We start from the raw sequence: 12,039 nt of genomic DNA on the forward strand, positions 1-12,039 counted from the left end.
CCTTGCCCACCTGTCAACAAGCTGTCATCACCCAATGGTGGTGATGTCAGCTGGCAGGAGGAGGAGAGAGGGGTTCAGTGTTGGTCTGCACCCACAGAGTGAGCCAAGTCACTCATCAGCTGATGAGTGGCAGGTTAAATCCTGCTGAGAGTTTTGCAGAGAGCAGGATGGAACCTGAGAAGCAGAGAAACCAATCCTGTCGGTGCTTCTTCGCTGCTTACTGTCTGTCCCAACTCCTGTGCGTTAGCTCTGACAGGCTAACACATTAAAAACACAGGTCAGCTAAGCAAATGATGACTTAGCATTACATGTGAATGTAGCCAAAGGGAATTTATTCCTGAGGAAGACAATATTTGAGATGTGTTGGACCATTAAATCTGTGTTTAGTGCCTCTTTGAGACACCACTGTTGGTACTGATGCCTTCTCTCTGTTTCACTGTCAGGTTGAAATATAGCGCCGCCCCACCCCCACTGCAAAAATAAGTTTTACCACAATCTAAACCAGTTGCTACATAACTGCTAATTTTGTAGGGTGCCCATATGATTTTTTTTTCCATTGCAGGTTTCCTATACAGTACAATGCACTTCTGTGGGGCTACATTTTAAGCAAAAAATGTGTTAAAGCTGAATTCCTGTAGGAGAGAAAATCTATACCACAAAATAAAACAGCATTTGTAACTGATATAGTCTGCAATTTAACATGTGCAACATTTTTCTATAATTTATACAGTTGGACAGAAAATGAAATAAAATTGAATGCAGAAAAACTCTGTAATTCCAACATTCCTCCTAGATTGTTTCTATGGTGATAGCAAAGTATTAGAAACAGCAAAGAAAGCTACCAAGAGCAGAACAATATCAAGCATAAAAGAATTTGCCTCTATTGCAAACCATCAACAAAGATAACTATTTGGATGCAAGCAGGACACAATATCTTGAACAGAGAAAGTGTATTTTCCATGTTGGCATTTGCTTTGACTTCCTTGCAGGAGGAAATAAATCATTGTTCCTTTGCAAATGGCTCCATATTGGTTGTGAATTTTACACCGGCACATTCCCCAAGCATGGAGAATTTCATGTGTTATACAGTTGGAATCCTTTCTTTTCAAAATTAGTAGTAAATCCCCCATAAAAGTGCAAACTCCAGGAAAGTTTGCAACATAAACAATGTTAGTTATAACAAGAGACTAAAACGATACAAAGTCCCTTGATAGGAGGGTTTCCCTTTTGTGCAAACAGACTACAATAATCTCAAGTAGCTATGCTTCACGTTCTTTTAATGACCCTATTGATAGGCTAGAGATTTATGTGATGAATTTATGGATGCTCCCATTGTGTTTTCGTTATATGCTTTTTAGAAACTCTCCTGGTCCTGTTCAGACAGGAACTGTCACTATCTGGTTTCTGTGTTCAAGTAATGTCCAGCAGTACTAAAATGTTAGTGAATGATGCAAATTACATGCTGTGCTGCAAGAAGAAAAAGTTTATCTTTTTGCATTTTCTATGTTTTGAAGAGCCATAAAAGTTAAAATAAGTGATGGAGTAAATCAGGCCTATTCTAATGTGAAGTTTGGTGCACGTTATGGTTCGGGGCCCCTCCAATGTGTGGTAATTCTGAGACAGCTCATAATGACCCAAGTATCTTAAAGGTGACCTACAAAGAGAGAAAGGTTTTTTATGGCCTTTTTTTGGTGCTAACATTATTGAAAAAAGAAAAACATGCTGTAAAGTTTAGAAAACCCTAAGAAGGCTTGGTCAGCAGACACAGCATTATTTTGCTACTGAAGCCCTCAACTAATAAGAAAGCAAGAATTACCTCACCGAATGAGACTGAAGCCCCCTTTGACTTACACACACATAGGCTTGGGCTATAAAATTAATCTAATCCTGTATTGTGTTTTCGTTCAACCTCTGGATTCTGGATGTTCACATGATGGGCAGCATGGCAATGGCCACCCCCCATGGATTGTCCCCATATACTGCCAGGGTTGATGGTCACAGTCCAGGTTTTATTTAGCCACCAAAGCTTTGTGCCCTTGAAAAATTCTCAGAAGCTACAGCTGCTTCAAAATGCCATCACCTGATTATTGACTGGAACAGGCCACAATGAGGCCAAATTCAAGAGAGGTGGATTTCATGATTTCTGAGTTCAATTCAGGATGGTATCAGTATTTTAAAGTTCCAAATAGTCACTATTACTCTGAAAAATAGAAGCCACCTGCACACAGTTTACGCCTGCTGTCCTGTGTCAGCCATGTGAAGACCTGGCCATCAGCTAATACAATGGCTGCCCATGTACTGTGCAGACTGGATGCAGTGGTCTATTGCACCCCTACCCACAAATAAGCGTCTTGTTCCATTTATTTTACACACATTGATGGCACTGGGAGGCAACTGGAGGCCCTCAGCCTAATTTTATGTGGGTGAGGAAAGAAAGAGAGAGACCGAGTGTGTGTGCATCCTGCCTACTTTGGTTCTGGTTCTGCATGTAGCCCGACTGACCAAAGCGCTGGATTTAGGGTGGTGCTGGCACCGAACCAAGGGGGCACGGAATGGAGATGATCCACAACATAGAAAAATCATATTGGCGTGCCAAAATGTTGGCACCATATTTTGTAAGACTACCCAAGTCTGCCCCTGCTGACCCCTGGGGAGGTGTCCGAGTGCGTGAATAAGATGGCGGGGGGGGGGGCACGTGCCCTACAGTGACAAACTGCGGGGGGAGCTTTAAGAGGCAGCCGAGTCTAGGGTGCAACTTGGGTCTGGTTCCTCTTCTTCTTTCCTCCTCCTTCCTGGCCCAGCAGGAGGAGGCCTCCTCTCTTGGCCAGCCCCGCGCGCCCTCCGCCCCGCCGCGAGAGGAGCTGGCCCGGCCGGCAGCGTCCCGGAGAAGGAGGAGGCGGCGGCGGCGGCACCTCGGGGCGAAGATGGCTGCTGCTGCTGCTCTGCCGCGTCCCGCCCCCGGCCCAGCGGCGCCTCCTCCCGCCGGGCGCCGGGCAGGCGCAGAGGAAGCGGCCGGGGCGCCCGTCCCGCCCCTCGTCGTCAGCGCGGCCCCCGCGGAGCAGGCCGGCCCGGCAGCAGCAGCAGCAGCAGTAGCCGCGGCCGCGAGTCTGGGGCAGGAGGCGGAGCGGCGGCGGCGGCGGCGAGGAGGCGGAGCGGGCGGCCCTGACGCGGCAGCGAGGTCAGCGGGGAGGGAGAGGCGCGGCGGCGGCGGCGGCGGCTCCCCTTTCCCCCGGCGAGGGAGGGCGCTCCTGCTGGCTCCGGGCTTCCCCCAGCGAGGGCGGCGCAGGGGCGCCCGGGATCCGGCGAGGGCTTCCATTGGCGGCCCAGTCTGAAGCAGCGCGGGGCCCCGAGAGAGGAAGGCGGGCGTCGGGGCACGTGGGGGCGGGCGGGCGGCTGGGTCTCTGTCGGAGCCGGATGGGACTCGAGACACCTCGGAATTCCTGTATTACCCCGTAGCGTATTTCAGCTTCGGTCAGTTTCCATCCTCACTCCGCAACCAGTTGCAGTTACGGTGGAAGTAGCCTACTCAGTGCCACTCTGGAGGGTGTTTTGTGGGATAAGTTTCCACACGGAAACTATAGAATTGTAAAGTTGGAAGGGAACCCCAAGGGTCATCTAGTCCAACCCCTGCAATGCAGGCATCTCAACACGAAATTCCCCCATCCAATGTGAAACCATCCCAGATCCTGCTTAGCTTTGCAGATGTGCTAGCAGTGTTGTTGCTGCACCACCTTAAGCAGTCAGCTGATGTGAACAAGGTGCTGGCACCCAAGTGTCCGGCCCTTTGACCCCGGACCCTCCTGGCTTATCAAAGCTAACAGAGTGGGGCTGACTGGTTGGGTCCAGAGTGTCCTTAATGCTTTGCTGTGTGAGGGTGATCCGTGCTGCATTGAAAGAGGCTGTGATACAACTGCTTCTAAAGAAACCGCCTCTGGGCCCATTGGCTTGGAACAACTATTGACCAGTTGGCAATATCCCCTTTGGGGGAAGGTGGTGTAGAGCAGTGTTTTTCAACCTTTTTTGGGCAAAGGCACATTTGTTTCATGTAAAAAATCACGAGGCACACCACCATTAGAAAATGTTAAAAAATTTAACTCTGTGCCTATATTGACTATATATAAAGTAATTTTTCAGTTTTCCCCACGGCACACCAGGCAACATCTCGTGGCACACTAGTGTGCCGCGGAACAGTGGTTGAAAAACACTGGTGTAGAGAGCCATGGTGGGGCAGCTACAAGCATTATTGGAGGGCACAGATTATTTAGAGCCATTCCAGCCACAGACCTGAGTCACCCTTGGTTGCCCTGATGGATGAGGGATGATATTTAAGGGACCGCCTCTCCTGGTATGTCCCATGTAGGACCTTAAGGTCCTCAAGTGATAATCTTTTGGAGGTCCCGAGCAACAAAGACGTTAGGTTGGCCTCAACTAGGGCCAGGGCCTTCTCAATATTGGCCCCGACTTGGTGGAACAGCCTATCACGGGAGACCAGGGCCCTGCGGGATTTGGCATCTTTCCGCAGGGCCTGCAAGACGGAGCTGTTCCACCTGGCCTTTGGGTTGGTTTCTGTTTAATATTTATGCTTCATCTTTTATTGGTGGGTTATTTTGAAATTGAGACCTGCAGTTTTAATTGAATTTTAAATTTGTATTTTAATCTGTTATTTTAAATTGATCGTTTTTATGTTTTTTGTTGTGATTTTAATTGATGTTAGCCGCCCTGAGCCCGGTTCTCTGGCTGGGAAGGCGGGGTATAAATAAAATTATTATTATTATTATTATTATTATTATTATTATTATTATTATTATTATGACCTCTGCAGAGAGCAGCACACGAGGAGTGTGACCTTGTTCCTGCTTCTGGGTCTCTCATCAGCCCTTAAGTAAGACCATCAACCATCCTGGACCCATGGGACTGGGGACAATGTATTACAGTGGTTCCAGTCCTACCTTCAGGTCCAGAGAGTAGCATTGGGAGAGGGTCTCTTGGCCCCCTGGGAGCTATTTAATATATGAGGCCATTGGGGGTGGCCAGTTGGGGTTTCAGGGCGATGTGCCATCAGTATGCTGAGGACACTCAGTTCTATTTCTCTATAACATCTGAATGTTACGGAGAGGCCACACAGTGCCTGGGTAACTTCCTGCCTGCCTCCCTCCCATGGGAGCAAGTTCCATAGTTTAACTGCATGCTTTGTGAAGAAGAACTTTCTTTTATCTGCCCTGAATTTCTCAACTTGTGCTTCATTCAATATCCATGAGTTGTCGTGTTATAAAGAGACAGAGAAAAACATCGCCACCCACTTTTTCTCAGGTCCCGTTTCCAAGCTTCCCAAAGGGGTCCCTGTGAGAACAGGGTGCTGGACTAGATGGGCCACTAGATGGATTGATCTTGCAAGGCTCTTACTATGTCTTATCTGATAAACTTCAAATGTGGCTATATTTTTTCATTAGATTTTCATCATATAGATTGTAGATGTTCTGTTTGGGTATGTTGCATTTGTTTGTCCGTATTATGACATAGGCTTTTGTGGGCTACGGGCTACTTCAACAGATGCATGAAGTGTGATCCTCAGTCAAAGTACATATACAGACAATTGTGAGTTAACCGCAGACATTGACGTCAGGGAAACGAGATGAAGAAAAAGTACAGACCTGATAATTACATAATTATCTGTGGTCATTATAGACGGTTGTGCTGGTAACAGAGACATCCTCTCATGGTAAGCCAAGAGCCCCCAGATGCTCTTTTTAAAATTTGCATTCCTGATTATTGATGCTAATGGTATTGAGGTGGTTATATGCACCCCACTTTTAATATGGCTCGTGCCAACAAAAGGTTTGGGGTGAGTATACTGTTTCATTTCTAATTGGTGTATGTCTTGTTGCTTCCTGCTGAAATTCTGCAAATTTAACCAATGTTCTGGAGCAGGGGCATTTGACCTGTTTTCATTATTACATTTATACCCCACCTTTTAGGAAAGACACTTAAAGTGGCATTCATGGTTTTCCTCCCCCCTCTTTCTATCCTCTCAACAACCCAGTGGGGTAGACTAGACTAGGCCGAAAGATTTGAAACCTGGCCTCCTTCATCCCTGTCCAGCCCTCTAGCCACTGCAGCACACTGTCTCTCATGATATAAGGCAGGAGGGCCTCTCTGGACAGCCATCATGCTGGAAGCATTGGGGAAACATTGTAGAACAGCTAATAAAGCAAAATGAAGTTTGGGTGATCCAGTATAAATCCACCATGGAGAAGCACATGGAGAAGCATGAATAACAAGATGAAGAGGAGATATGAGTGCCATCTTCAAATATCTCAAGGGCTGTCCCATGGAAGTTGGAGCAAGCTTGTTTTCTCCTCTGGAGGGTAGGACTCAAACCAATTCAAGTTAAAAGAAAGGAGATTCCGACTAAACATCAAAGAGAACTTTCTGACAGTAAGAGCTGTTCAACAGTGGGAGACTGTGGACTTTCCTTCCTTGGAAGTATTTAAGCAGAGGTTGGATGGCCATCTGTTGTGGATTCCTGCATTGCAGGGGATTGGAATGGACCAGGGGTCGGCAAACTTACAGGCCTCAGGCTGGTTCCTCCAGCGCCGATTTCGCAGTGGGCCGGAGGGCGGGGGAGCGTGCGCCCATACGTGTGCGCACACGCTATTTCTGGCGCACTTCCAGGTCGGTGGGATATAGCTTGTGCTCGTGCGCACGGGCCTCCTCAGACCCAGAAGTGTGCCGGAAATTACACTTGTGCATGCGCACAAGCTATTTCCGGTGCCCCACCGACCCGGAAGTGTGCCAGAAATAGCGTGTGCGCACACGTATGGTGGGGCTCACCGCGGGCTGGATAACTGAGTCCCTCGGGCTGTATCCGGCCCGCGGGCCTTAGTTTGGGGACCCCTGGAATGGACCTTTGGACTGAATGGACTGAAGCTTCTCCAGCAAACTTCTAGTGCTACCGTTCTACGTCATTCAGGCAGTGACATGTTGCAGAATACGTGTGCAAAACCCCGGCCAGTCTGCAGGGCCGCCAAATTAACACATGTAGAGTGATAAACATCCACAGTGATGATTCAGTCCACAAAGAGTAGGGTCAAATCTCTTGATGTATCTGTAGTAGCAGTTCCTCTGCTTCAGTTTGGCACAGACTCTGTGGCAGACCCAGATGCAGACTCTGCCCTTATGGCAGGACCTAATAATTCCCCCACAACATTAGAGGATATTGCATCTGCTCATCTTCCAGCATGACATAAGCCATAATCTACCAGCAATACCTTTCTGCATAGGACAAACAGGCAGTCTCTGTGCAGAATAAAAAATGGACAGAGATCTGATATCAGAACTGGCAATACTGAAAAACCAATGAGGGTCATTTTAACCTTGCAGGGCACTGTAACTGATCTTAAGGTGGCTATGTTGTTGTTCAGTCGTTCAGTCGTGTCCGACTCTTCGTGACCCCATGGACCAGAGCACGCCAGGCACGCCTATCCTTCACTGCCTCCCGCAGTTTGGCCAAACTCATGTTAGTAGCTTCGAGAACACTGTCCAACCATCTCATCCTCTGTCGTCCCCTTCTCCTTGTGCCCTCCATCTTTCCCAACATCAGGGTCTTTTCTAGGGAGTCTTCTCTTCTCATGAGGTGGCCAAAGTACTGGAGCCTCAACTTCAGGATCTGTCCTTCTAGTGAGCACTCAGGGCTGATTTCTTTGAGAATGGATAGGTTTGATCTTCTTGCAGTCCATGGGACTCTCAAGAGTCTCCTCCAGCACCATAATTCAAAAGCATCAATTCTTCGGCGATCAGCCTTCTTTATGGTCCAGCTCTCACTTCCGTACATTACTACTGGGAAAACCATAGCTTTAACTATACGGACCTTTGTCGGCAAGGTGATGTCTTTGCTTTTTAAGATGTTGTCTAGGTTTGTCATTGCTTTTCTCCCAAGAAGCAGGCGTCTTCTAATTTCGTGACTGCTGTCACCATCTGCAGTGATCATGGAACCCAAGAAAGTGAAATCTCTCACTGCCTCCATTTCTTCCCCTTCTATTTGCCAGGAGGTGATGGGACCAGTGGCCATGATCTTAGTTTTTTTGATGTTGAGCTTCAGACCATATTTTGCGCTCTCTTCTTTCACCCTCATTAAAAGGTGGCTATATCGGAATGGAATAATTTCAAAGGGAGGCTTACATGAAGAGGCGTTCAACGGTATCTGGGTTCATGGATTATTATCGCACTTACGTATATGTGTTAATTGGCTTATCCTGCCAGGATAACAGTGTTAGCAGCACCATTGTTTATTAACAACCGATTAATGACATCAGTACTTCTTTGCATTGCACTTCCCTCTGACTTCACGATTAGCTGTCCCTAGTACATGCCATGTGTGGGTATTTGCCAACTGATTATATCACTTCATGCATATGCAAAGGCTGCAAAAGCTAAATTCATAAGGCTTTGTTGTTACTGCCATTGTGTGTGAAATGGGGAACATTTGGGAGGGATTTAGAAGTTACATACCCTTACCCCAGCTCCTTCGATTTCACCCAGTAGTTTGTGTATATCTGGAACTACATTCAGTACATAAAATCTACACATTCTTTAAAAAAAAACCACACCGCATATGTGTAAAGCATTTGGCGTTGCAAAAGGAAACATTTGAGAACGTGTTATGGCAAAACGTTGAAATATTAAGGTGCATTGTTAATTTCAGAATGTTTCCAAGACTGAACTTACTAGATGGTTTGCAACTTAAAGTTAAATGGAACTGGTCAGTGAATGTAGTTGATGAGGTGTTTTATGGAATACCTTGTTTGGAACTCCCCCCAACCCCCACCCCACCCCTAAGAGGTTCTCTTGCTTCCTGTTTTGAGCATTCTTCATAATACCATAAGTCATAATAATATACTTTCACAAAACATTTGTAAACCTCCCCTTGGAATTCATTGCATACTTTTTTCAACCATGGTCCCGATTCACATACGATAATCCATCTTTGCGTTTGCTGCACTTGTTTTTTGACTGGGTGATTTATTTGCTGGCTTTTAAGATTCTCGTACATTTTTATTTTTCTGTTGCTCAAAAGATTTTTGTAAGAGTTGCCAACCTTGTTTCAGATCAGTGTCAGTGTCAGAAGCTTGAAGAATGACTTTTGTGGGCTTATTAAACACAGAGGAAGTGCCTGAAATGTGATTAGTCAATTAACTGCATGTTAACATGTAGCAGTGTGCAATTTAATAAACGTATATGTTTTAGCAATTATATTTGCATAATAATCTTAGGCACGGTTGAAAGTTAGGAGCTAATGACATTTCTGCATGAGCTCCTAAAGCAATAAGACATGCTAGACACTGCATTCCCTGTGATTATATGCACCCCAAGGGCAACATTAAGGCACAAGGCCAAACCCAAGAAGTGTGATAATCCCCCAGAAATTAATTGAGTGGAATGTTGGAGGCTATTGAGAAATGTAATGCACACAGAGGGGGGTGGGGGTGGGGAGGAAACTAGTTAGACCTCTGCTTCCACTTGTGCTCCCTTCTGCTGACGAGAGGGGGATTGCCCCAGGCAGCAGTCTGTTCAGTGTGAATTACAGAATTGTAGAGTTGGAAGGGACCCCCAGGGTCATCTAGTCCAACCCCCTGCAATGCAGGAATCTCAGCTAAAGCATCCATGACAGGTGGCCATCCAGCCTCTGCTTAAAAACCTCCAGAGGAGAGCCCACCTCCCAAGGGAGACCATTCCACTCTCTAACAGCTCTTACAGTCAGAAAGCTGTTCCTAACGTTTAGTCTGAATCTCCTTTCTCGTAACCTGAAGCCATTGGTTCAAGTCCTACCTTCCAGAGCAGGCAAAAACAAGCTTGCTCCATCTTCCATCTGGCAGCCCTTAAGATATTTGAAGAGGCTTGTCACATTCCCTCTCAGTCTCAGGATATGGGCGAAATATACCCAACTCCCTCAACTGTTCCTCAGAAGCTTCATTGATTTGGAGTGACATATTCCACAAAATGATCACAAAAACACCACAATTCATTTGGTTATGATCATAACAGCCTAATTCTAGGTTGATAATTGGACTAGTCAAAAAATAATTTGGGCCAAATATTGTCACAAAATGCTCAAGTATTTTAAAAGCAATAACCTTTTGAGAGCAACAGAATATTGCCAACATAATTGATGCTTGTGCTACTTATGACAGTAAATTATTTTGCTCCCCCTCCCCCCCTGGAACTTAGCATAATGCACATCAGCCTTTCTCCACCTTGGGGTCCCCATATATTGTTTGACTACAACTCCCATCATCCCTAGCTAGCAGGACTAGTGGTTGGGGGGTGATGGGAGTTGTAGTCCAGCAACATTTTATATTAATCTACTCATGGAGTTGTTCTGAGGCTGACAGTATGCGACTGGCCCAATGCTGCCATTGAGCTTTATGGCCAGGTGAGGATTCGAACCTACGCCTGTCTTCCTGGTCCTAGTCTGGCCTGCTGCCTGCTAGACTTTTGCCTCTGTTTGGAGATTATAGTACTTTGCTTCACTGCTTGTTTTGCCCCAATTGCTGCAGAGCTAGGAGATAACTAGCACTGAGGTAATGACACCATAATGACACACAGAAGTATTCATTGAATGTTTGACTGGGGTCAAATAACAGTTGACAATATTTGACTCGCTTTCCAAGCCTAAATAATTTTATTCAGTTTAAGCAAGGGATTATTCTGTCCTCTACTCCTTGCTTGCATATACTTCAGAGCCCCTGCCTTATTCCCTTCATTGACTACCTCTTCACTGTTGGTGAGGATCATGTCTGGGATAACAGATCCTTTTGTTTCTCTTGCCACCTCCTAGACGAAATTGTCAGCAAGGCAAACCAGGGATTTATTTGACCTTCAATTCTTAGCAGAATTCTAAGAATTCTAAACTACCGTACTTTTCCGTCTACTAGATGCCCCCTTGTATCAGGACCCCCCCATTTTGGGGGGCTCAATTTTAAGAAAATGAGGGGAGACGGCCCAAAGTTGTTGAGCCTCTCCCCCCCACGTAGCTGTGGGCAGGAAAAACTCCCTAGATCATTTCCCACAAGCAGGTAGGGAGTGTTTCCCTCTTGCAGCAACATTGGGGGGGGGAGAGAAGCTGCGTTCTGCCATCCAGTCCCCCCCACTTGCTGCAGCATTGGGAGAAGCTGTGCACCACTAGCCAGCGCCCCCAGATGTGTGCAGCGGCATCTCCCCCTTCCCCCATGCCACTATCCGTGTATTGGATGACCCGTTTTTTGACATGATTTTTCTGTCAAAAACCCCGTCCAACACATGGAAAAATACGGTAATTCTAATATCAGGATTACTGAAGTATCTCAGTATCTGTATCTCTCCCCTTGGAAAGTTTGGTGACATGATTAAGGAACGAATTACCCAGGTCTTCTGCCTGGCTTGGCACTCTAGCACACCACCGCACAGTGATTATATATTTTTACACAAATGCTCTCAATGCTCTTCCGTGTTCAGTTTCATAGATTTCCAGGTTTGTCACTGGGGGCCCAAGTTGTCTCGGTGTCTAGGAGTGCCAGAGTGCCTTTCCCTAACCTCCACTCGTATGATAGCTGTGACTGTTAAAACACCTGCAAATCACAACCTTCTGTGCTGCTCCTACTTTCTCAGTAATTGCAGTTCTTCTTCTGTGAATTCAACTTAGTCAGTTTACAAGCCCAAACAACATTATTTAGTTTTTCAGGCATGTTGTTAACTTACTATGAATGCCCTCATATCTACTGCCCTTGTAATATAATGCTACTCTATATTGAGCCACAAATGCAAATGTGTGGTTTGCAAAGATGATTTGATTTGGTTTAGGTAGGTGCTGAATGGCACAGGTTCTGATCAGTAGAATTAATTTTGTTAGTCCGAGGATGGAATTCACTGGACAACCTGAAATGGTTCACTGTGGCCATGGCTGAGAAACACTCAAGTACTTGGAAGATGTAGGTATTACTGGTACCTGAGATCTGGGAATATTTATTCAACTCTGTATTGGACTATCACCTTCGGTTTCCAAGG

General features: G+C 46.2%; 2 protein-coding genes across 7 annotated transcripts in view; one reads left to right on the plus strand and one right to left on the minus strand.

Annotated features, from left to right (window-relative positions):
• RUNX2 (RUNX family transcription factor 2) overlaps positions 1 to 12,039 on the minus strand; it is a 178,747-nt gene that overhangs the window by 116,485 nt on the left and 50,223 nt on the right. The gene's annotated exons all lie outside the window — the stretch shown is intronic.
• SUPT3H (SPT3 homolog, SAGA and STAGA complex component) overlaps positions 1 to 12,039 on the plus strand; it is a 231,597-nt gene that overhangs the window by 12,065 nt on the left and 207,493 nt on the right. Inside the window, exon 1 of one of the 3 annotated variants that reach the window (XM_033145596.1) lies at positions 3,120 to 3,178. The exons of 1 other annotated variant lie outside the window; for it this stretch is intronic. Coding sequence is in view for 1 of the 2 variants with exons in the window: in XM_033145595.1 (XP_033001486.1) it covers positions 5,717 to 5,719 (3 nt within the window). In the remaining variant the exon portion in view is untranslated. Of the gene's footprint in view, positions 1 to 3,119; positions 3,179 to 5,693; positions 5,720 to 12,039 lie in introns of those variants that run through there. One more of the 3 variants, XM_033145595.1, reaches the window with a different exon arrangement.

This window comes from Lacerta agilis, chromosome 3 (genome assembly GCF_009819535.1).
Source record: "Lacerta agilis isolate rLacAgi1 chromosome 3, rLacAgi1.pri, whole genome shotgun sequence".
In the NCBI taxonomy this organism is placed as follows: Eukaryota; Metazoa; Chordata; class Lepidosauria; order Squamata; family Lacertidae; genus Lacerta; species Lacerta agilis.